This window comes from Mesoplodon bidens (assembly GCF_964165515.1).
Source record: "Mesoplodon bidens genome assembly, chromosome: 18".
Taxonomy (NCBI): Eukaryota; Metazoa; Chordata; class Mammalia; order Artiodactyla; family Ziphiidae; genus Mesoplodon; species Mesoplodon bidens.
Genome location: NC_138175.1, coordinates 5,654,845 through 5,680,829, shown reverse-complemented (window position 1 = coordinate 5,680,829; position 25,985 = coordinate 5,654,845). Strand labels below are relative to the sequence as shown.

At 47.8% G+C, this 25,985-nt stretch overlaps 1 protein-coding gene and 1 long non-coding RNA gene across 2 annotated transcripts; both read left to right on the top strand.

Annotated features, from left to right (window-relative positions):
* Nucleotides 1-4,438: 4,438 nt before the first annotated feature.
* On the top strand, nucleotides 4,439-8,752 carry HSBP1 (heat shock factor binding protein 1). The gene is made up of 4 exons (XM_081215775.1): nucleotides 4,439-4,595; nucleotides 5,134-5,200; nucleotides 5,784-5,904; nucleotides 7,231-8,752. Exons 1-3 carry the CDS (start codon nucleotides 4,551-4,553, stop codon nucleotides 5,900-5,902), a joined length of 231 nt encoding a protein of 76 aa, XP_081071901.1. The 5' UTR covers nucleotides 4,439-4,550; the 3' UTR covers nucleotides 5,903-5,904; nucleotides 7,231-8,752.
* A 5,998-nt stretch (nucleotides 8,753-14,750) lies between these two features.
* Nucleotides 14,751-22,894, top strand: LOC308605587. Its single transcript, XR_014013712.1, has 3 exons — nucleotides 14,751-15,134; nucleotides 20,897-21,051; nucleotides 22,667-22,894. It is a non-coding gene; the product is annotated as an uncharacterized lncRNA (long non-coding RNA).
* The last annotated feature ends 3,091 nt before the right edge of the window (nucleotides 22,895-25,985 follow it).

The following is a 25,985-nucleotide window of genomic DNA, read 5'->3' as shown; positions in this document are numbered from 1 at the left end:
CACTGTACAGATGAGAAAACGAGGTTCACAAAAGTTAAAACTATCTTATACCACGTCTCACTCCTAGTAAGTGGTATGTAGGACTCCAACACCAATACTTTTCCCACTTATCCTAAGCCAGCACCACACATATGTCACCAGGAGTCAACGGAACAGAGTTTGTATCATCACACACAATACATGAAATTGATGATGACAAAACAATTGGATAATGACGGGATCAGCGAAGCAAACCATAACCAAACTTGCAAGTCAGAGTCTCTAAGAAACATTTCCTTCCTCCCTGGGCATTCTGTCTCCAGGAAGTTGATTCTTTGTCATCCAATCATGGTGACACTAATTTGGAAAATTGCCACAATGAACATGAGAAACATAAACCAACACTTCAAACCAAAAGCAAAACAAAGCGATTCAAGATGGATCAGAACGCCACCGGTGACACCATTCTTCCCCATGAAAGCAGTTTTCTGTTCTTTTGTAAACACAGCCTCAAAGAGATCCTCCCAAGTCAAAGTCCCAAGTGGCTCTACCCAGGGTGCATGCCAGGGATTCTAGCAAAACTTGATGTCACAAGGGAATCCAAGCCAGGAGGACTGGTACTGGGGTGAAGGCATTTCTAAATTAAATGTGCTGGAACTAGACTTTTCTCTCCATAACAAAGCCCTACCTTTGCTCCTCACCGAGAGTGGATCCTGAATCCCTGCCCTGCCCCTCCTCACACCAGCAAGGCAGCATCTTCCCTGCCGAGGATTATTGGTGCCCTGATGGATTGTTCTATATAAAACGGGTATCCGGTACCTGCAGAAATTCCTGTCTGAGATTTATCCCCAAGGAGAAGAGACTCGTTACTCTGATTCAGCAGCATTTCCCAAAGTGTGTAACGATGTACTATTTTAAAGCAAGCACTACTTCTTTACCCTCTGCTTCCCTGCCTTCTCTTAGGGCAGAATTTTCTAAACTGTCATCCTACAAGAGCATACTCATGATTTAAGGACATCCCTCTCCCATAGTTGTCATAACTATGACACTTAAACAGAAATGAGGGTTTTTGACAGATGAATAGATAAAGAAGATGTGGCACATATATACAATGGAATATTACTCAGCCATAAAAAGAAACGAAACAGTTATTTGTACTGAGGTGCATGGACCTAGAGACTGTCATACAGAGTGAAGTAAGTCAGAAAGAGAAAAACAGATACCGTATGCTAACAGGTACATATGGCATCTAAAAAAAAAAAAGTTCTAAAGAACCTAGGGGCAGGACAGGAATAAAGACGCAGACGTAGAGAATGGACCTGAGGACACGGGGAGGGGGAAGGGTAAGCTGGGACGAGTGAGAGAATGGCATGGACATATATACACTACCAGATGTAAAACAGAGAGCTAGTGGGAAGAAGCCGCATAGCACAGGGAGATCAGCTCGGTGCTTCATGACCACCTAGAGGGGTGGGATAGGGAGAGTGGGAGGGAGACTCAAGAGGGAGGGGATATGGGGATATATGTATACGTATAGCTGATTCACTTTGTTATACAGCAGAAACTAACCATTGTAAAGCAATTATATTCCAATAAAGATGTTAAAAAAAATTGTTCAGAACCAAAGTTTTAAAGGTTAACTGCTAGTGCCTCACACGTGATACAGTAGTTTTGTTAGTAGAACAACATTCAGTTACATTCGGTATGTCAACCCTGCAAAGTAAGTATATCAACCATGACGATAAATTAGTGGAGTTTTTGCATAAAGCAGCTGTTTAAAAGACCCTGGTCTCCACACAGAAAATATGCTGTCTTTCTGCTTAAGTGCAAAAGAAAAAAAGCCTCCACTAAAGTGTGAAGTTAGCTTGCTATTTATGCAAAGAAAATTTCAATCAGGATAAAAAGGCCTTAGGTCTCTTGCCAGAAACACACACACACACACACACAGCAAAACTCCAGATCCAAGTGCTAATTCATGTTCTGTGTTGCTCATGGCCATATGCCAGACCTGACTAGAAATCCAGGGTGTGGGTACCCAGTCTTCTGTGCTGAGTCTGGGAGCCCCAGAAATTGGGGTCCAAAGTGAAAGGGCCTGCAATCTCACCCAGCCTTGACTACTTACGAGCTAAATGATTCTGGAGCTCTACGTAAACACTTTATAAAATACTAAGTAGGATACAAATGTAAAGTGGTATAACTTTACCGACTGTTATGGGTTGAATTGTGCCCCCCCAAAAAGACACATTGAAATCTTAACCCCTAGTACCTCAGAATGCGACCTTGTTTGGAAACAGGGTCTTTGCCTGTGTAATTAGTTCAAATGATGTCACTCGGGAGTAGGGTGGCCCCTCATCTAATATGACGGGTGTCCTTATGAGAAGAAGAGAGAAAACACACAGGGGGAAGGCCACGTGAAGACGTGCCAGCAAAGAACTACCAGCAGCACCAGAAGCTGGGAGAGAAGATGGGACAGGTTCTCCCCCAAGAGCCCTCAGAAGGAACCAACCCTGCTGACACCTTGACTTCAGACTTCCGGCCTCCAGAGCTGTGAGAGAATACATTTCTGTTGTTGTAAGCCACCCAGTGTGTGGCACATTGTGACAGCCGCCCTAGGAAACTAACACACCAACCTTCATTGTCAACATAGAGCGAGGAAAATTCTCAAGAAATGGTCCAAGCGAAAATAAATTCATGGTTGCAGAACAAGTGAACAGAACTCTAGGCGATGTTTATAGATCCCTCTAAAGTCAGCGTTTCTCATCTGAGGGTGATCTCCCCAGCCCAGGAGACACTCGGCAGTGTCTGGAGATAAATTTGGTTTTCACGACGGGGAAGGGGGTGGTGGCATATGCTACCAGCATCTAGTGGGTAGAAATCAGAGAAGCTGCTCGACATCCCACAGTGTACAGGGCACCTCTCACCCCCACCGCAGCAAAGAATGACCTGACCCAAAATGCCAACAGTGCCACTGTTGAATAACCCTGCTCTAAACTCACACAACTCAGAGAATTCTAGAACGATAGAAAAAGGAGAGGGTAGAGTCAGAAAGTCCTGGGCTCAAGTCCTGTCTCTTCCTAATTTGACCTCCTGATTTAAGAGTCTTAGTCCCTCTTGTTTCTGTTTCCTCAACATTATAAAATGGTGATAACTCTATCACAGGGTTCTTCTGAGAATTAAGTTTAAACACCAGAGGGTGGTTTATTTTAAGTCATCAGTTAAAGTACTAACTAAATACCAGTTAACAACAGCCCAATTATAAAATATTTTGCCCCTTGGCAAGGGAAGGAACCTGGGGGCTGGGGGGAGGAGGGCAGGGAGGGAGGCAGGTAAGGGGCGAAGGCAGGTAAGTGGCTGGTGAAGAGACTCGAGTCTTATATCCCCGAGACCAGTCCCCCAGGTTTGTTACAGATGCTGGTTCTTCCCTTACAGGCTCTCTGCAGCTAAAACCAAGCTGGAACTGACCCCCAGATGCAGTCCTTAAATGAGATAAGGAATGTGAACGTTGCTGGAACACGCCAGGTCTTCATCCTAGGGCTCTCCTACCCCCTTGCCAACAAGACCCAATCCCAAGACCACCTGCCGGGCTGGAACTTGAGGTCCCAACTCCGCAGTGCCCCCCTCCGGAAATAGCAAATCCAGTCTCCTAACCCTGCACACTGCTCCCTCCTTGACCAAGCCAGAAACCTTCCCCACCCAACACCATGGAACATCATGCTGAATGAAAGAAGCCAGGCTCTAAGGAGGGCTTTCGTATGATTCCACTTGTATGAAGCTGAGCCGCTGGCAAAATGAAATGACTGTGATAAGAGGACGGTGGTCGGCCTCATGGGTGGGTAGGTGGGGGTGATAGGAAAGGGGCGGAGGGGCTTCCAGCGAACTGGTCATGTCTCTTGTCTTGGTGGTCACAAGCGTGTGAGGACTTTGTAAAAAGTCATCTAGGATTTTTGCACCATCCAGAACGTATCTTACACTTAAAAGTGAAAATCAACCTGTCTCACAACGCCGGCACCTCCACTCGACCATCGTGGGGAGAAAGAAAAGCACTGTGTCCAGGGCGCAACCAGTCTGGAAGCTGGGCACTGGGCGAGTGGTGGGCGCGCCCCTCCCCCCTGGGACATCGGTTTTCCCTCCAAGGGATCCGACTCCTTCTCCCTTCTCGGGGTTTGCGGGGTTTTGTTGGAGGTCAGGCGGCGACACACGTGTGGGCTTGGCACCTCGCGGGCGCCCTGAGAAAGCCAGCGCGGCCTGTAACGACGGTCTGGTAAGAGACTAAGGCCACTTCTCCGTTCGTTAGCCCCACGGCAGGTTAGTTTCATCTTTATCCTCCCGGGGCAGGGCCAGGAGGGAGGCGTGGTAGGGGAGGGGCTGGGCGGAGCTTAGTGGTAGAGGCGGAGAGGTGGTGGGCGGGGCCACGCCTCGGAACGGAAGCGCGAACTACAGCTCCCACAGCGCCCCGCCGTCCCGCCGTTGGCCTCTGACGTCGCGAGAAGCAGCTGCTGGGGCGTCTGCGCGGACAAACGGAAGTGTAGGTGACCGTCTGAGACAGCACCGCCAAGCTGGGAACCGGGGAGATGGCAGAGACAGAACCCAAGACCGTGCAGGATCTCACCTCGGTGGTAAGGGACGGCTGTGCGTGGCGTGCCCGAGGCCGCCGCATACCCGGGGGGCGCCGGCGAGGTCCGCGGACCGAGGCGCCCTCTCCGCGGCCGCGCGGGGCAGGTCTCTGGAAGCCAGGTTTCTAGAGGCTTCGCGGCCTGGCCACCTTGACCCCCCGGCCGCTGGCTGTAGGCCCCTGCTCCTGCTGACGTGCCCAGCCATACCCGCCCCTCGCACCCAGCCCCACTCAGTCTCGGTGACCCCGGCTCCCCGCAGCCCCCTCCTTACCCTCTCTGCTCTGCGCGCCCCACCCCAAAAGACCCGACGCCTTGGGAATCGCAGCGGGCCCAGACGGGAGGGGGCGTCACCAGCCCCCCGAGTCTAATTTGACAGGTGGGAAAACTGAAACCCGGACAGGGAAATCGAAGGCCACGGAGCTGCGGAGAATTGGGGCCGGAACCCGGAATCCTGGTCTCCCCGTGGCACCAGGGCTCCTATCCTGATCCCGTGAAGGTGTCACGGGGTAAGCGTGGGCTGTTGTGTTTTGTTGTTTCACAGGTGCAGACACTTCTGCAACAGATGCAAGATAAATTTCAGACCATGTCCGACCAGATCATTGGAAGAAATATCCTTTATTTGTAGTCAGTCTCTGATGAGCCTTTGGATCCCAGTTTCCGGATGGTGGTGGCGATAAGTGGGTGGTTTGCAGGTCAACTTCCACTAGTCATTTACCAGATTTTTTTTTTTTTAAACTGAGCTTAGATGCACACTTCCTGAGAAGTACTGTGCAAAGAGCTGGGGATACAGCTGAGCTAGATCCCTGGCTGCGAGGAACTTACAGTCTACCGGTAATGCTGCCTAGTATGATTGACTGTTGACTGTGAGCGAAGCATTTCATGTGTATCTCTCCTGTGATCCTCACCATCACCTGATGAAGAGATTGTAGCGTTACCTTTGTGTAGCGGATGAGGAACCAGGAAGCTTAGAAAAGTGTAAGAACTTGCCCAGGTCCCATCACTAGTAAAGGGCAGGGCTGGGATTTGAGCCTCACCCCGGACTCCTGTGCTCTGAGCCAGATTCTAACAATATCCAAAGGAAATTGGAAAACCACTTTCATGAAGACACTGTGTTGAAGGTTGTAGTCTGCAGGGCCCTGGAGGAGAGGGGTAAGAAGTGGAAGCTGTTGGTGCCGTCTTTAACTTCCCCACTTGATGACATGAGCAGTCGCATTGATGACCTGGAGAAAAACATCGCAGACCTCATGACACAGGCCGGGGTGGAAGAGCTGGACGGGGAAAACAAGATCCCTGCCACACAGAAGAGTTGAAGGTGAGAGGAGCAAGGGACAGTAGAAGTGTGGTGCATGTCCCTGTGATTTTGATGTAGTCGGACTTTCTCTGGATCTGTCCCCAGCCAGGATCTAGCAAGCGTCCCTTGTATTGTTCCCCTTGTGGACTCCAGGCTTTGAATTTTTCATGCCAAACTAATTCCTTGTGAAGAATTTATTTTCCCTGTTTTTTATCAATAAGACCTAGATCTCTAGTTAAGATCATTAGTTAGTATTAGATAACCCCTGAGTTTATATCATTACGGCCAAAACAAAGAAGTGTATTTTGTTGGCCTGATAATTCTTATCACTGACAGATTTTCCAATGGTTTGTTTTGTTTTGTTTTGTTTTTTAAAGAGAATACGCACATTGCCACCTTCATAAATGCCATAAGTTCTAAGGATTCTCTTGGGAACACCCCCTGCACTAGGTAAATGCCAGGACAATGACTGATTATGATTTAGATGACCTAGGTTGTGGCCACATTAAGCCTTCGCCCTAGAGCTGATTTGTTTTTCCATTGCATAGTTACAGATATCAGGAGAGACTAATAATCAGAAATACCCGTTACAGCAAGATAGCTAGACGCACAGATGACTGCCATGTTCTCACCATAGTGGGTTCCTTCATGACAAGCCTTTTCCTGAGTGTGGTAGTTTCTTCATTGCAACCCACAAGTCGTTTTTGAACTCCCTTTGTTCCCATCCCATTTTTAGCGTTTTAATTCCCTATAAAAATCAAGTTTACTGTGAATGTTTAGGTAGCAAAATACACAGTAAAAGACAACAAATTCCTTTTTTATTTTCTGAGCATGTCCTGGCTGGACCAACTGATAGGTAACTATGAAGTACGGGTTGCTTTGAAGTCCAAGGAAATAAGTAGAGGTTTAGGAGGTAAGAGACTTAAATTTACTGTTATCTTAACCGTAGATTGGGTTGATGCACCATGTTAGTAAATCACATAGCTGTTTTGCGTGGTTGTCATCTTAATTCCTTATAGACTTGGGCAATGTCCTGCCAGTCTTAGGAGCTTCTCTGGGTCTCATATCGTCCGGCGTTCAAAAGTCCCATCAAGTGAAAGAGAACAGATTGAAGAATTTCTCGAGTGATGGGCCTAATGCAAGGAAAGGAGTGGGAGTGGAAAACAAATTCACAATAATCTTTTTAATAGAAATTTTCATTGTAGTTTTGCTAGGATATTGTGCAGAGAAAATACATTTAATTCAAATGAGGATTGTGAAAGGGTTTTTAGTTGCTAATTCTATGTATTATTTTTATTTGTCCTTACAGAATGAATAGCACGTTGATGGCTTTTGCTTTTTCAACAGGTTGCCCATCTGCACTGGAATCTGGAACACCCTTTTTACAAGCCAGGAGAAGACAGATGGCTTTTTGCAACTAACTACTATGTGTAGACAGGTTTTATATTATAAAGTGTGCATTCTTCTTACTACGTACTATAGAGTTAGTTTATAGAGTGATTTCCCTCCCCTGCCTCCCATGTTTCCTGAACATGGTAAATTCACATCTTGGACCTTGGTCAGTTGTGCTATTAAACACTAAAACGTTGGCAGTTCCTGCATACAATTGTCAAATTTTTTAGTGTATTTTTGTGAAGTCACTTTTTTTCTATCATTCCCTTTGTAGTAGTTGCTGTTTGATACAAGTTGCTGTGTAATTTTTTTATTAGACATAGGATAGATCCTTGGTTATAATAAGATTTTGTGAAGTAAGGCATTTATAGTTAAGGTTCTTTGATTCTCAGAGTGACCGATGAGTGAACACCAAATAGCGTGTTGGTGATACTTTCCAAGTGGTTAAAAACATTTAAAAGTGTGTATTCAGAAATATCTGGCACTACTCTGTCGCCAAAACTCGGAATGGAACCATGATTTTATGCCTGAGTCCTTGAGGTCAGATGCTACAGTAACGCAGAGTGACCACAGCCACTTTAGTGTTAGAATTTTTAAATATGGACAATGACAGAGTTGCCTGATGTGATGAGGCTTTCAGCAGTTAGAGTTTTGCATGAGGTTGGAACCTTCAGTAGGACCCTACCTTGTCCATCTACAGCAGTTACCATAGGAAATCTGGCAGGACTTTACAACTAAGCTACTCCATCTTTTGAGCTACTGGCTGGGAAAAGAAACAGAAAAGGAAAACAGACCATGTTAAGTCCGTGCCTACTAAATAACTAGTTGTAGGCTTGAGTTTTTAAGAAATAGTTCCTTTAAACTGTTTCTTACCTAAATTCGAGCAGAGTAGTGGCTTTATTACTGATAATGGGAGACAGGGAAAATGACTCCTGCGGCTCAGCCTGCAGTGTCAGGAGTGCTGAGCCCCAAGGCTGTGTTGATGGGAAGGAGACCCACGCGGCTGTTGCAGCAGGATGATGTTGTATAGAGAATAGGGAAGACGTTGGGGAATGGAACAGTGCTTTGGAGAGGGAAACCCGGAGTCAACACAGCATGATTTTTTTTCAAGTTTCCTATGTCACTAGTCTTAATTGTTTGAATTGCAAATATATAATAATATTAAGGAATAATTTGTCCTATTTATCAATTATATGGGGAGCACAGAGGAGTCGATTTCTTCTGGGATAAAATGAATTCCCCACTGTCATCACCGAGCCGCAGAAACTCCCTCACTGGGCCGGTAGGTCGCAAGGTGTGGCCCTGAAAGCCCAGAGCCAGCTGGACTCAGGGGCTGGATGGAACCGCGTGCAAGATGCTTCCAAGCCTGGGAAATGGCAAGTGGACAGTCGGGATGTAAGCAGTTGGCTTCCTTAAGTAACAGGAATGTTTCCCCTGACCAAAAATACCTGCCATGAATAAAGGTGCCTGAAATCCTGCTGTTGACGCTTCCTTTGTGTCAGAAATGATTGGTTTGGTTTTCTGCGTTTTCATACCATTTCAGATGATCGGCTAGAAGCTTTGGAAGGATTCAGTACCCATAGCCAAAGTGGGGACGGGAGGCGCAGGGGAGACTGTGGTGCCACAAGGGAAGCCAAGGAGTGTGGAAGCCTCGGGCTGCAGGGCTCACCGGCCAGAGCGAAGGAGAGCGACGCCCTCCAGGGTCCCCAGGGAAACCTTCACGAGTGTGCTCCCCAGGACACTCGTCCCTGAGAAGCTCCAGCAAAGAAGGGTTTGTGCTCACTTGAGGGTAGCATCTTCTCAGCTAGTGTGATTCACCTGATGAAATTTCGCAATGCAAATTAGCTCAGGATAGGCTCTGAGCCCCCAGAGCAGAAATGGGATTTAACTCATCTGCCAGTTTCCAAGTTACTTAACCAAGGATTTTTTTTTTTAATACTTGGCATTTAATTAACATTTCATAGAACCTGCATGTGGTGTGAAACACCTGGGGAGATAGCAGTTAAGGGAACCCAATAAACACCTCCGGGTTCATTTTATAAACACTCGCTTCACGTTCCCCAGCCTCCAGGTAAAGCTTCAGCCTGGGCTGGGGTGCCTCCACATTGTACAAAAGGATGCTTTTCCTCACACGGTCCCTGTGAAGTGCAAAGTGCAACACCTGCTAAGTTAGGGGCCTGATCACCCATAGTCGGGTGCTCAGGCCACAGCCTCCTGGGCCCGAGGCACAGCTGTTTCCCCTCCAACCCACCCTGGCGACCAGGGTTCCAGGCATCCTCCCTGTCCTGGAGCCTGTGCTCCACGAAGTCTTCTAGCATGGTCAGCATGGCCCCTGTCTAGTTTGAGGCATAATCTTTGGGTGCAGGAAAATCTGTCTGCCTCTCTTATTCTCCAACTATTTTTTGTTCATTTACAGGCCCATGAAGTTCCTACTCAGCTAAGAAATACAGCTAGCATGGAGTTGTTTGCAGCAAGCAAAACAGCCTTAGGTTTGACTAAACGTCCTCTTTTTCCAAGCGCGGAGGCCCCATCAGCTTCCTCATTTGGCCTCTAGTTAATCCTGCTTTCATTCAAGCCACAGGATTTTTAAATGCTTTAATATTATTTTATCAATTTATTTTCTCTGCTGTTTCATGTCTGAAGTGCCATTGTGTTTGAAACCTATCAGAACAAACATACAGTATTTCAGGTGATTAAAGGTTCATCTGCCTTTGTGAGTCCTTGGAGCCCTTAACAGCACTTAGAGCATCGTTGCTATGGGGACAGGGAGTCCAACAAACAACTTACAATGAACTTTTGAAAATTCTGTTTGTAAATTGAAGGTTTCCTGTATGGATAACTATGTTCCCTTTTTTTATTCTGTAGTTCAAATATTTTAATTAGATTAAAATGGAGGAATTTTCACAGTATGTTGTCAGATCTAACCCTGAAAATTAACTGGCAACAGTTAATGATTAGTAACGGCTACCAGCACCTATGAAAGCGTTTGTCATAAACCACCGTGCTGTGCAAGCATTTTGTTTACGTTATTTGGCTTCATCTCTTGACAACCCTGAGTTCAGTTTTTATCTGATCAGCCCGTTTTAAACAGAAGGAACCCAATGCTGGGCGACAGTTGACTTGAGGTCACACAGCTGGAAGCAGGGACCATGGAATCGCCACCCACAGCTGTCCACCCAGGTAAGATTTCCAAGTATTCACGGCCAGGCTGCCTGGCAATCAACAACTCGGATCCTGAAATTCAGTTTCAAAAGGCTAATTTTGCATTTTCAGTTAAACATGACCTAAATTATATAATAAACATGCTTGATGTGAATTTTTATTCAGAACTCAAAAAGTATTCAGGGCTGCTGGAAATGTGCTGGACCAGCATTTTTAATTTCTTTGAGAACAACTACAGAAACAAACCCAGTTCAGTTTCTCACAATGTTTGCCTTGATAAACCACAGGGAATACTGGCTGCTGATTTTCAGTTGTTTCCCTGCTAACACCCATGAGTACAGAGGTCTTAAAAAGGTGCCTTTGCAGCCATCACCTGGAACCTTGGTCTCCTGCTAATGATGTTAAGCATCTGCCTTTAGCTGCGGCCTCTTTAAAACTTTCCGTGAATGAAAAGGGGGTGGAGGGCCGGAGCAGGGGATGTGAGTCACTGCCTAAAAGCAAAAACCAGAGGGGCTGTGGCAGAACATCACGCTCACCGACCTCACAGATCACTTTGGAAATAGGCAAGGAGTTTGTTTCTACAAGCCAGGTCGACCTGCTAGGAAAGAATCAGTTCTAGTGCTTGGCCCTCACACGCTGAGGCTTCCACCAAGAGAGGTGCCTGGAAGCTCCTCGGACACCTGCCGAGGACGAGATCTAGATCTAATAGATACAGAACACCTGCGTCCGCGGGACCCTGGTGATGCTGGGGAAATGGAACGTCTGTCACTCCCTCCTTGAGCAAGGCCGAGTGCATTCACGTGCACGTACATAAACTACATACACGTCACAGGGATGCTGTGCTGCTTCGTGGTGATCATCTTGGCTGTATATTTATACTTTCCTACTTTGTGGACATCTTTTGACCAATGATTCATATTGATCACTGGCAAGACATCTACCTTCCAAAAGGAACAGTATCATTTCCCAATATTTAAGAATTCAGGATGGAGCAGTTTGGAAGCATTCAGCTGCAAAGGGGGCTGTAATGTCTCACAAGGGAGGGCAGCCCCAGGGAGAGTGAATTCCACACCCACAGGGCCATCAAGGACCCAGAATGCCCCACCGAGGCGCGGCTCACAGGAAGAGAGCACCTTCCTCCTTCCCTCTTGTCTCTGTCTAAGAGTGAAGAAAATGTTTTCCCCAAGTTGTTCCTACTGTGCTGCCCTGGCCTCAGCCCCTCAGAGCGCTCCAAGGTCGTTGACAACAAAAAGTTTTCTAGGGCTTCCCTGGTGGCGCAGTGGTTGAGAGTCTGCCTGCCAATGCAGGGGACACAGGTTCGTGCCCCGGTCCAGGAAGATCCCACATGCCGTGGAGCGGCTGGGCCCGTGAGCCATGGCCGCTGAGCCTGCGCATCCGGAGCCTGTGCTCCGCAACGGGAGAGGCCACAACAGTGAGAGGCCCGCGTACCGCAAAAAACAAAACAAAACAAAAAAAAAAGGAAAAAAAAGTTTTCTAGCTGGAATCTTTGTCCATCTAATCAGCCCTCAAAAGATCCCATTCCTAAACCACTGCTGTAGTTTCACTACCTCTTACCTTTTATGGGTTGTTAGAAGTTGCCCTCAAAACCCAGTGTTTCCAGAAAGAAATTTTAAATATTAAATATCTTAAAACTACAGGCCTGTTATGTGGAAGAAAACCCAGTTAATTTTAATGGGCTATGGATAATCATCAGAAAATTCATTTCTGGAAATTTAAAGAATATGGTGGTTTCTTTTAATGATACATTCTCCCGGAAATAGACCACTTGACTGATTCTGTTCCAGAATCCTACTGAGGCAAAGGATGGGCCCAAATTCTTCGTGGAACAGAAGTCTGGGACTGGCCTGGTACACGGATTGCAAAGCTGGAAAAGCTGCAAAACAATGTCCTGCAAAGAAAATCAGACTTCCCCCTTGATAGGCAGACAGCTCTGATGGATGCCTCTCAATCAGAACCTATGTTCCTTGGGCCCATAATTAAGAAACTTAGACTCTTTTGAAACCAGCTGGAAAAGTATGCTGTCTTGCCAGCAGAATTTCAAAAAGGTTGATGATTACCATGGGTCAGCCTTGGGGTCCATGAGCCCTCATCACGGTTGGTTATATGAAACATATATTTTGCCAGCCTCGTCAAAAGGAAATACAGTAAGATTCAGTGGGTCTATCTCATTTTCTCGAGCGCAGACAAGGCTTCACAATGATCTGTGACTCAGCTTTGTTCTCCCCAGAAGGAGAAGCAGGGTCGGTACAACCCCTCTGGCGCAGCTGAGCCAGTGTTTCTGCAATCACTGACTGAGAACATTTTCCTCACCACGAACTGCCAGAAGTTTCTTGGGTTTATTCAAGCTAATCTGTATTCCAGAACAATTCCGGACGAGATTTGTTAGTAATACTTCAACAAGGTGCTGTTTGGCAAGTTCTGAACTTAAAGGATCTCTTTTTGTATTATACTAAGTAATCTAGTAAACTGAGCAAGAATTCTTTGAAATGAAAGCAGACCCCGAGGCTGGGGCCCAGCAGCCTGAGTTTTAACACGACCTCCAGGAGATTCTGATCTTCCTCAAGTGTGAGAACGAGGGCCCTAGGGTGCCAAGTTGGGTTGTCTGATAGCTTTGGGGAGTCAGACTAGTCTAAATACAAGAAATCCCTGGGGGATTAACATGCAGGTTCCTGGGCTCCTCTTTTGTAGATTCTGATCCAGTACATATGGGACAGGGGCTGGAGATCCGTGTCTTTAATCAATTCTCCAGTCATTTTTTTTATATTCCTTCCTACAGAGGAAAACACTGCATGGAGAAATGGGGTGGCAGGGAAAAGCATCTCACTCTGAATCACTCGGGCCTGAGCCGGTCCTAAGGTAATTGAAAAGGAATTGATTCTTAATTACCCAGCACATCGGAGCACAGGGATAGAGCATGACCTTTCGGCCCCGTGAAATGAGGCGCTCGCCCTCCAGCCCAAGGAGCTGAGCATGAAGAGCCCTCACTCCACGAGGACTTGAATCACTTTAAATCAATTTGCTTCTTATTAAGATGCACTTCAATGAAAAATCATTCCAACTCTTCAGCCACAAAAGGATAGCCCATCATTTAAAGCTTCCTGAGTGTGTCGGTTGCTTAAAAAGGTTTTAAAGAGTATGGTAAATATCTTTCCAGAGGGATAAGTTATTCAATAAGGAGATTATTTATTAAAAACTAGTAATTTATTAGTTCATGTATCTCTATTTTCATGAAAATGCATTCTTTTCATCTGGGCATACTTCTCTATGCCCACAGTAGATTAACCTGTGAGTTGACAATTCTGTTAATACATAAATATATTGAAATATAATTTAACTTGTGAAAGTAACAAGGTTTTACTAATAAGAAGACATATCTGTAAAATTACATTTTAAAAGAACTCTTGGAGGGTTTTAAGCATAGTTTCATGTACTTAAAAAGAAATCCTGTTTGCTATTTTGGAAGAAAGAACAAGTTTCTCATTTACCTTTTGAGTCATCCATCCTAAAGGAAATAACTAACGCATGACTTTTTTTCTTATTGGTAAGAAGGAAAGCATTTAATGCTTAGGCCCAAAGCCAAGGTATTGAGTTCGAGTATTTACAGTCAGATATTTTATTTTGATAATAAAATAAATAAATTAGAATAGTTTCCGTTGCAAGCAATGACTAAAAATGGCTTTAACAGTAAGGATATTTAATGACCTCATAAAAAAGTCCAGAGGTAGGCAGTTCTGGAGATGTTTAATTTATTGGTTCCACACGGTCCCGACTCCAGGCCGGCGCCCTGTACTTACCTTAACTTTCCCCTCATCCTGGCACACTGTCTCCACGCATCACATCTAGGGACCAGCCAAACACCCCTCCCAAAGCCCTTTCTTCCTGTCCACCTCTGCTGTGGGTTGAGTTGTGTCCCCCCAGAAGGTATGTTGAAATCCTATCCTGGGACTTCAGAATGTGACCTTATTGGCAAACAGTCTTTACAGATGTAATCAAGTTAAGATGAGGTCATGCTGGATTACGATGGGCCCTCATCCAATGACTGGTGTCCTTTTAAGAAGAGAAGAGACACAGAGGGACACAGAGACAGTGCCCTGTGATAACAGAGGCCAAGACTGGAGTGATGTGTCCGCAAGCTAAGGAGTGCTGACAACACCAGTAGCTGGAAGAAAGGTAGGGAACAGATTCTCCCTCACAGCCTCTAAACAGGAACCCACCCCAGGACACCTTGATTTTGGACTTCCGTCTCACCTTGATCTCTGCTTGGGATCTGCCCTTTGTCCCGGAAGCTCAGAACCCTCCCTTCTTTCCCAGACCTCACTAACTCATTCAGACTATCTCTGGGTGCCTGATTTAGCATTTTACAGCCGGCTTTTTAAAAGAAATCGTAACTGGTATATCAAGGGTTAATTTGCTTTCTAGAGTTTTGTTTTGTTTTTTTTCCTAAGCAAGAAAATTGGGAATTCACTTAGGTCTAAAATTCATCTGAGGCTTCTGACAACTTGTTTGCGGACATGACTGCTCTGGTGCTGGCAACTTTAGTAATCAAAGAGAAGCTTAAGAAAAACTGAGCACTGCAAAAGGAAGAGGGAACTAATAAATTTGAATTGAGTCCACTCTACCAAACATTTTATTATGAAGATTTTCAAACATACGGCAGAGCTAAAAGAATTTCCCCGGTGAGTACCTGTATCCACACCACCTTGGTTAACACGTGATGGTACTTGCTTTATGGTAGCTCTATTCTCTTTCCATCCCTCTCCCCATCTGAGAATTATTTTTTTAATTAGATGATTACCAGATTGCTCTGGGGGCTGTTTGTAGGGAAAGTACAGAGCAGATTCTGGGCACTTACTTTCCAAGTTCATCAGCCCAGGATAGAAGCCCTTCATACCTGGCCCCCCACCCCTGTGATACTGTGATTTATAGTAAGAAATATGTATTTGGTCGTTGTCCCGTTCCTGGCTCAGATCCTTAAAGCCCTTGGAATTTCCTAAGTGATAAGAGCTATAGAGGTGTCTTGATATCCAGAACAAACCACACCTGAGTTTATGTTAATGAGGTGATTTTTGGAAACCACCTAAGGATGGGGACTGGTTGCCAGGGGAAACAACCCTGTGATTGGAGCGTTGGAGCTCTCAGTCCCACCCCCCCAGACTTCCAGTTGGTAAGATGGGCTGGAGGTTGAATCTATGGCCAGTGGCCAGTGATTTAATCAATCATGCCCTGGTGATGAATCCTCCGGTAAAAACCGAAAATGGGGCTCAGAAAGCGTCTAGGTTGGTGAAGCAGAAGGGAGAGTGGTGCACCTGGAGAGGGCATGGAGGCTCCATGCCCCTTTCGCACACCTCGCCCTATGCAGCTCTTCTGTCTGGATATTATCTATTCAGTAAAATATCTTTCTGAGTTTTCTGAGCCGCTCTAGCAAATTAATCAAACCCGAGTAGAGGGTCATGGGAACTTCTGGTTATAGCCATTAGGTCACAAGCACAGGTAACCAGCTGGACTGTGACAGGAGCCTGAAGTGGAGAGTGGTCTTGTAGGACTGAGCTCCCAACCTGTGGAGTTCAATGCTGCCTCTGAGTAGATGGCATCAGAGTTGACTTGAATTGCAGGACACCCAGCTGCTGTCGGGGGATTGCTTGGTGTAGAAAAACCCACATGTTGGGAGTTGGAATCTGAATCTTACCCCTCCCCCCGCTGCACCTCAACCAACACATTTCTCTGTTCATTGCCCCTGAAGTATGTCCCCAACCCAACCTGCATCTCTGCCTGGTAACCTCCTATTCAATGCTTAAGACCCAATTCAACTGTTCCCTTTCAGAAAAAAAAATAGCCTCTGTTCTCTCAAAGAGAGGTAGCCTTCTTCTGTGATCCCCAAAGTATTTTAAACATGCCTTTAACACTTGTCACATTGTCCTCAAACTCTTTGCCGTGTGTCTGTCTCCCCCACTGTCTAAGGGACCCTGGGGGCCTCTGGGGACTTTATCGTATTATCTTGAAGTTCCCTTTGGTGCCTGGCACAAGTCCTGGCACGTTGCAGGTATGCAGGTGTTAGGCAAATGGACCGCAAGAGAGCTAGCTGGAACTCTCTAACTAAGTAGCCCCACTTGTAAGTATGCAAACCTACTTAGAAGTGTCATGTCAGAATTTAAGTCCAAGCTGCCTTGTCCCTCCTGTCATCACTCCCATTAAGTGGACCAGCCTGAAAGCTCACATACATGTTAGTGAAGATGCACACCGTGGCCCTTGTTCTTCTGTGTAAAGGATAATTCCGCCACGGCTAGAAACATGAAACAGTGTAATGTCTGAGCAGGTGTTTCCTAAAGAGTATAAAAATAGCTGCTACTCATGGGCTTCCCTGATGGCGCAGTGGTTGAGAGTCCGCCTGCCGATGCAGGGGACACGGGTTCGTGCCCCGGCCCGGGAAGACCCCACATGCAGCGGAGCGGCTGGGCCCGTGAGCCATAGCCGCTGAGCCTGCGCGTCCGGAGCCTGTGCTCCGCAACGGGAGAGGCCACAACAGTGAGAGGCCCGCATACCGCAAAAAAAAAAAAAAAAAAAAAAAAAAAGCTGCTACTCAAAACCAACAAACAAAAAGTTCAGTGGTTAAGCTGGGTAACCACTGGTTAAGTTACTGGGTAACTGGTTAAGTGGGTAAACACCGAACTAAGCAAAGTGCACAGGTTTCTTTTCTACAGTATTTCTCAGAACTTTCAGTCCAACGTGAATTTCAAGCAGCTGAGGAGAAGGGTTTCCGGCACAGAGCCCTTTTGCAAAGCGTGGGGAGGCCAGCTGCAGCAACACGCCGTGGAAGACCCCGCTCTCTCTCAACTCTGTTTACCTGTTTTGCTGCCTACCCCTTGACGACCATCACGTCCTGCATTTCAGGCTTAATGTTGAATTTCTCATAGTAAATATTGTGCCAAACGTGGAGGTGATGGAGTTACACTGGGCTTTGCTATCTTTTGGTCTGGACATAGCCCGTCGTTTAGCTTAACTCAGGGGATCTGGTGTGGCACCGATCAGCAGGAGGCCGCCGGGAGAGGAAGGTTCCAGGCACCCACTGAGATGTGTCGTTGTCGTGAAAGAAACCTGTCCTCAAAAAGAATCTGTATTATCAACATCCAAAGCCTTAAGGAAGCCAGTACTGCCATTGGAATCCCTGTGGAAATGCCCAGCACCTAAAATCAACAAAAAGATTTGTTGCATGTTTCATCTTTTTGTCAGTTTCATTTCATGACTTGCGTAGTAAAATTTGGCTACCTACTACCCATCTGTTTTTTAAAGTGTGCAGTAGGTTTACATTTTCTTGCAACCGTTTAAGTAAAAATAAAATTTTAATGAAAAAATATAAAGAATGTTTCCATACCCTGCAGCCTACAGTTCTAAAAATGGCTGACTGGCTGCACTGGCTTTTCCGGGCTGACCTGGAAACACAGTTGTCTTCCAAGTTCTGTGCCCAGTACAGTGCCTGGCAGAAAGAAGATGCTCAGCAAACATTGGATGGTGGGATGCACCTGTGCACTGGAAAGCTGCCGTCAGAGAGAAAGCGGACCCCAGTGAGTCAGTCTCAAAGGTGTGCAGTGGCCTGATGGGGAGAGGGGCTCTCAGGATGTCATCTTGGTTAAAGGGAGATTTAGACTCTGATGCTGGCTACCTGAGACTTGGAGACCAATGCCCCTTGAGCCTCTGTATCTCCTTTCACTCTGGGCTGGGTGTTCAGCTCCCCACAAATCCCTGCAGAAGAGTCACCAACCAAGGGCTGTGGACTCTGTTCAGGGTAGTTACATTCCTCATCACCACCATCGTGCTTTCAGCTACGAGTGACCGGTAATCTTTCTTGCATCCGGTAACTCACAGATTCAGGAAAGGGCATTTGCTGACTCTTGTAAGTGGGAGTTTGGGGGTGGATTCAGGCCTGGCTGTATCCAGGTGCTCATCACCACCAGTCAGCTCTGCTGTCCTCTGCACTGGCTCGCACCACCATGGTAAAATGACCACCAGCAGTTCCAGATTGCATCTCATACTCTCACCTGCCGATCCCTTCCAGAAAGAGCTTCCCTGGCCCAGAGTTCTCCCGCAACCATCCTGGGATTACCTCTCATTGGTCTGGCTTGGAGCATGTGCCTCTGAGCCAATCACGGTAGCCTAGAGGGATGGAATGAGCTGATTGCCCAGGCTTGGGTCAGTGCCCTCCCCTGAGACCAGAGTTGGGCTTAGCCCACTAATCAAAAGTGCTGGAGTTGGGAATCGGGGAGAAGAGTTGCCTAAATAGAATCGGGTGCTATTTCCCAAAAAGAGAGAACCAAATAGTTCAGGACGATGCTCCTAATTTCCAGGTCTTTCCCACTCTTTCTCCCACTTTCCCACTGAACCACCACCTTCTCCAGCCAACCCAGTTAGCTTCCCCCATTGCCTGATAAACCCTGAGCCCCTTTTCTGACATAAACGTGAAACCCAAAGCGTGTCTCCTCTTGTTACAATTCAGTTTAACGCTCAACTTGAGCCTTCAGTCAATTCATGGCTCTAAAAAAATTAGAGGACATTTATTTAACACCCACTGAATGCCAGAAACTAGAGCACTGCTGAAGGCGATAGGGCACTGGGTTTGGAACGAAGCCGATCTGGTTTGAAGCCCAACTCTCACTGCAGGACTGGCTGCATAGCTGGCAGGGCCCAGTGCAAAATGGAATACTGGTCCTTTGTTCTGAAGCTATTAAGAATTTCTAAGGGGATGGGGGTCCCTGAGCACAAAGCCCTGTGCACAGGTTACAGGCCACAAGCCTGGCCCAGGCTTATCGCTCACAACCTTGGGAAAGTCATTGGACCACCCCAGCGTCCTGACTCTCATTTCTGTGAAGGGATTGCTGTGCACATCCCAGTAAGACCATGGATGTGCAGTGCTGGGGGATGGGGGGCTCATGTACCCATTTGGTGGGCGAAGGGAAGGAGAGAGAAGAGGGGATGGGAGGTAGGTGAGTGTGAGTGGAGACCCCGTCTCCACCCACAAATTGAAAGATGAGCCTAGTGTCCAGACCCAGCCTAAGAGCTGCCCCAGACCTCTAGCTGCAGTCAGCCCCTGGAGTCGGGCAAGTCCCCAAACTCGAGAACTATTCACAAGAAGGTATGGCCGGGAGCCTGCATGATTTACTGCTAATTCTCAAAACTAAAGCAAACAAAGCCCCAAGAAATACGGCCTACCCATGACCTTCAGCGTGAGATCAGAACAATAAGCAGATTAAAGCAAAAGGCACCTGACCCACATGCAACGAAGAGGCAACATGAAGTAATCGCTTTCCTGGGACCTATAACCCAATTCCCACCCCCTCCTCTATCCCCGGATGAGGAACTTGAGAGCCCTCCCTGCCTGGCTTTCCCAAGCCTGGAAAGAGGAATCGCTTGATGGGCACTTCCTCACACAGTAATTCATTTGATAGCCACAGTGACCTGAAGGCATTTTTATATATTCATTTGTTTGTAAACAGAAGAGTCAATGACACCCCCGAGCTAGTTCTAGGATGTGCTGGCTCTTTTCCACCCCAGGGCCTTTGCATGTGCTGCTGCTTTTGCCTGAGATGCTATTCCTCCGCTCCACTCCTTACCTAGCGGACACCTATGTCTACTTAAATCTCAGCTCAAACGTCACTCCTCAGGGAGACCTTTTCAAATCTTGCAGACCTTGCCCTGTTTATCACTTTCATAGTGACCTGTCCTTACCTTTCAGAGCTCCTCTCATGGTGTGTAGGTGTATCTGTGGTTATCTGATCAACGTCTTTCTCTCTAGTCTGTGAGCACCAAGAAGGCAGTAACTCACCATTGTGCACACAACTGACTCTCCAATGTCCTGGACGTTGCCTGACCCACACCCGTGAAGAGGTATTCACTGAACGAGTGAATAAGCTTCCCCAACATCACACAGCTAGTATGAAGCAGAGCTGGCATTCAACCCCAATCGCCTGACCCCTAAGTCAGTCCACGTTCCCACCTTATCTTGTTGCCAAATAGAAGAAAATATCAGTTGCAAATAGGATAAAGAAAATCTTTTTTTTCTTTTTCCATGATAAAACTTCCCACTGTATTATGTCATGTTTTCTTGAACCCATACAAAAACATGAGCCTGCTCCTCAGAGACAAACCCCAGTTTCTGTGCCTTCTCTGCCTCCAAAACATTAATAAATAAAAAATGTTATAATAAAGAGATGAGCCAGGCGAAGAAGTTGTTGAAAGTCGCAGGTGAGGAGGAGCAGGCGGCGGGATTCCAGAGTCCCAGAAGCACAAAGGATTCTACAGGTCGTCTGGGCCCCCATCACCACTCTAAAGAGGGGGAGTGGAGGCACAGAGTGGTTAAGTGACCTGCCCCAAACCACACAGCTCGTTAATCCAACGTGAATCTCCTACTCTCAGACATATGCTCTTCCCACTTTCTGTGTTTCTGCAGCCAGATTGCAGCAGATGCCTTTTTGGTAGCTCCAGAAGATGCTTGCCTTGTTAAGCCCTGCCCGGCTGTGCCACCTCCTGCTTTCCTGTCGCAGGGGAAGGACTGCTGAGTGTCTAATGTCTTATTTGGGTTCCCCCAGCAGTGAACCCTAAGGTGTAAGTATGTGACAGGTGAGAGAAACACATCAGGGACTGGGAAAGTGTGGCAGAGAAGGCAACGCAGCTGATAAAGGGTGGGTTGTCAAGCCAGCTTCCCCTGTGGGCACCTGGAGCTTGGCACCCCTGGGGCACTCTGGGAACCAGTCTAGGGCATGCCTCAGACTTATCCCCCAAGGGGTAAGGAGGCTGGAATATTTATATACCAACTTCCATCAGCCATTGCTTGAGCCCTGCGGGGGGCGGAGGGAGTGGGAATGAAGTGGTGTTAATTCACTGGCATCTGTGGCAACAGAGGTTCCAGGGGCAAAATAAAGCTCTCAGGCAAAGAGCTGAAGGTTCCTGGCAAGTCAGGGGTCAAGTGGCAAAGGTGGGTGATATGGGAAGGGCACTATGGTGACTAGAATTGTGTCCCTCCAAAAAGGTATGTTGAAGTCCTAACCTCTGCTACCTATGGGTGTGAGCTTATTTGGAAATAGGGTCTTTGCAGATGTAATCGAGTTAATAGGGGGTCATAATGGATTAGGATGGCCTGAAGTTCAGTGACTGGGGTCCTTATAGGAGGGAAATTGGGACAGACACAAAGCACCCAGGGAGAGGCCATGTGAAGATGGAGGCAGAGATCGGTGTGATGCAGCCATACACCAAGGAACGCTAAGGATGCTCAGAGCCACCAGAAGCTGGACGAACCAAGGAAGGACCCTCCCTCAGCAGTTGCAGAGGGAATGTGGCCCTGCTGGCATCTTGATTTCAGATTTCTGGCCTCCAGAATATGAGAGAACACATTTCTGCTGCTGTGAACCCTCCACATTGTGTCACTTTGTTGAGCAGACCCAGGAAATGAATACAGGCCCCCTACATCACACCAGTCGATGATTGGCGATTAAAATTCTCGCAGCACGCACCACTTGAAAGACACTCCGCGCGTGGTCACACTGCGGTTGGCAGAGCCAAGATTTTTATCCAGGTGTGGCTGCCCCCGAAAGCCGTGGGATATGTTTCTCTCCTTTTCTCCAATCGACCTTTCCCCCCAGCTTTGTAACCAAGAAAGCTGAGCTGACACTGCCAGGGACCTCCTGAGCAGGCCAGACGGCAGACAAATCCAGAATATTCCATGTGGTAATCATTTTAAGGCTTCAAGCCCGTTGAGGCGGAGACCTTTCTAATACTCAGTACTCGGTTGAGAGAATGAGGGAAAGGGCTAGGACCTTTGTACTGAAGATAGGGGAAGGTCAGGGGAGAGGCAAATGGCAGAGCTGGACACTGAACAGCGGTCCCCTTGCTGCAGCCAAGGCCCCTGCGCAGACCAGCCTTCCTCCCCAGCCGACTGCCCCTCCTTGGCCAGCGTTACCGGTTGGGGGCACGAGCATAGGAAAGAAGCTGCTCTGCCCTGCCTATTATGGGACGGTCAAGACATACTGGTTCCTGGGCTGACACTGGGCCCACACTGGGCCCGTCAACATCAACAAGAGGGAATAGGAGCCTCAGCCTTTGATGAAAGGAGAACCCACGTGGCCTGGCGTAGCTGTTCCCTCAGAAATGCCAGGTCAAGTTGCACTTTAGTGTAAGGAATCCTGGCTTATTTTTACAAGCCTCCCTCTCTGTATGACTCCAGAAGTTCCAGGGAGGCAACAGCAGCCTGGGAAGGAGGAGAGAATTCAACTCCTAAGCACCCCACAGGACAGAAGTTTGAGGACAGCACAGCTGGTTTGGCCAGGCCTGTGGACTGTGGAGAAATGAGCACTCGGGGACAGCCAGGAGGCAGAGGCAAGCGGAGATCACGATGTCAGCCTGCAGGGAGAAGGGTGAGGGATGAGTTACTATCTTCCCTTTGTACATTACTTTATTGTTTGAATTTTATAACGGTCATATTTATGCATTACTTCTAGAATCATCCTTTCTTTCTTTGTGTTTAATTCCTCGACAAGCACGAGGGCCCCTGCTGTTCTCCCGTGGTAACGGAGCCGCAGGGACTGGCGGGGAGAGGAACCCTGACAAGGTATTAGTTCCAGGTCCCTGAAATGACGGAGAAATCCGTACTTTAAAGGAGCATCTGGTTACTTCTACTCTGCTCTGTGGCAGCCTGGCCAAGCGGATGGGCAGTCCAGGGTCACAGCCACTACGAGCAGCCCTAAACAGCTGGCTGCTTGGATTCGCGCTCCAGTTCTTCACTCCCTTGCTGAGCGGTGGGGGCCACACCCACCTACCGCACCCGCGGGGGGCGTGGCGCTACCAACACTCCACCGCAGGCATGGCCACGTGACTTACTGTGGCCAATGGGAAGTGGCGTCGGGCCTCTGCACGAGGGACGTGCCGGGACGTGCGGCACCAAGTCGGCCGCACGCGGCCAGTGAGACTTGGGAGCCTTTTCCTGCCAAGCTAAGCCCGAGAGGGGGAAGCCGAGGCCGAGGCTCGGCGCTATCGCGTACCTGGCGTGCAGGTGTGTGTATGCGTGTGCGTGTGCGTGTGTGTGTGTCTGTTGTTTACCCGCGGTTAGGCTCGTGGGTTAGATGGCGGAACCTGCGATCACCTTGAATGACGTGAAAGCCAGCGCTGAGCTGCTGCTGCCCCACGGACGCTGGCAGCGCCCTCAGGTGACCTCGTTGGGTCACGTGACAGGGCACGCCTGGTCCTCAGGTGGCCTGTGGACCCTGAACACTCAGCCACTTATTCACTGAGTATAAGTGGTCCCGGGTGCCGGGCCTCTGAACTTTCCCGATGTATAGGCATAATGGGGACCTGGGAGAAAAGTGGCACGGACCCCGAGATACGAAAGGGAGATTGTGAAGACCAACACGTGTTTAAGTAAATATTGTCAACTGAAAAAAACGCACAACGTGAGAGTTGTGAGTTAATTTTTCATTGAGGCAGAATGAGGAGTATAGCCCAGGAGACAGTACTTCAGATAGCTCTGAGAAAGTGCTCTAAAGAGGCGGGGGGAAGGTCAGTGTATGTGTGATTTTGGTGAAGGGGGTACATGCAGTCAAGCACAGATTTTTGCAGAAGGTTCTGCTGGTCACGAGCGGATGTCACCATACATGATTTTAGTGATTTTCTACATATAAGGGGGTGCGAGAATTGGGCTCATAAAGTCTTCTGGAAGTATCTAACTGTTGGAAGGCCTGTTCTGCCAGTTTTTCCTCATTCCTGATCTCCTTTCAGGGGGTGTGGAAGGTCAGCACTCACAGCAGCTTGTGACTTCATCCTTGTAGAGGCAGATGGCCAGTGCCGATTTTTAGTTGGCAATATCTCTGAAATGTCTCATTGCGCCAGCTTTGTGAATGGTTGCGGTAATACGCTGAGAACATCACTGCATTTGAGGGTAAGTTGCAGCTTTTGTTTTCTCACGTCACAAAACTTCCCAAGTGTGCGGGATACCTGCTGAGAGCTCATAGCCAGGTGTCGACTGAGGCACTGATGGTGGAATTATTTGGTTAGGAAGGCTTCAGTGGTGACTATCAGGCCCCCTTGATGCTCCATGAAACAGATGGGGGGTGTTTTTTCTCACACAGCAATAAGTCGGGAAGGGGTCAGTTCCCTCTCCTGTATGTTTGGCTGGAGACAGTCATGTCGTTCCTGAACCAAATACTGTGAATGCGAATGAGATTGGCTTTATTTATTAGATGAAACATTTACTCTGTGTCAGGCATCATGCTAAGCACTTTACAGTACTAACTCAGCCCTCTTGCAGCCCTATAAGAAGGGTGTAATTATTATCCACACTTTACAGATGAGGAAACTCGGGCCCAGAGAAGTTAGGCTACTTGGTCAAGGTTGCACAGCTTGTAAGTGGAAAAGCTGGGATTTTCGTCTAAGCCGGCTGACTCCAGAATTTCCGCCCACGCTCTGCTGTCTCTCAGTGCCCTCGGATGGCGCAGACACATCCTGGAGCCAGGGGTGGGAGCAGCTTCTCCTGAGGGGTGTCTGCTTTGAGGACGGGGTAGCTGCTGAGTGGAATCACAGTACCTTTAGGAAGGAGAGCTGGGACGAATGCCCAGTAGGTCCCAACAGTGGTCTCTCCCCTCTGTCTCCTCCCCTTCATCTCCTTCTCGCCTCCCCCCGGGCCTGTGCTTTACAGCTAAAAACGAGTTACTGCGCCTCTCCCGGGATCTGTGACCCTTGCCATGCCTCTGCCCTCTCCCCTCACTTCCTTCTTCTCGCTCCTTGAGTCGTATTATGAAATGACTTTTGCAGTGTCAGCCATAAATAGATTATGAGAAGAAAATCTTTTGTTTAAACAAATTCTAATTTTCCAAAAGGTGGTGAATAAACACTCTGGGATGCATTAGAGATCAGCAAATCTTGTTGGCGCAAAATCACGCTTCAGTTTCTTTATATAAGCAGAAAATAGCAGTTCTGACGACCTTGCCAGGAGCCTCTTTGTGTCAAAGGATCGGTCTCACCATTTCAGTGTGCGTCGCTCAGAAGAGGCTGAGCCTTCCCATCCGGGTGGGAAAACGCTTCTAATGGAACCAGGTGCGTCGTAGGCTTGCCCAGGGGCACTGAGCAGCTCGTTCCTCCCATTCTACTGCAAGCACCCAATCCCTTCAAATGAACACACTTTTAAGGGTGAATTATGAAGCGCCTTTACCAAGGAGGAGAAACACCCGTGGCCTGGGTGCAGGAGGACTCAGCCCCAGGCTTGGAAGAGCTCTCGGTGGCTGTGCAGTTTTTGCTGCTGTCAAAAGCAGAATGTGCCTTTCAGCATCCTTCACCGGTGGCTCCAGTGACGGCTTAAGCCACAGGCCAGAGAGGGTCTTCAGTGACGCTTCAGGGTGGATGTCACAGAAGCCACCACGGCCACATCAGCAAAATGGGGGGTTATTATAAGGGACAGGCTGTCCTCATGGAAGTGAGGGCGGGCAGCATTTCAGATACTGGCTCTGCATGACACATCACCCCAAAACCTAGTGGCGAAAAACAACCACTTTTTT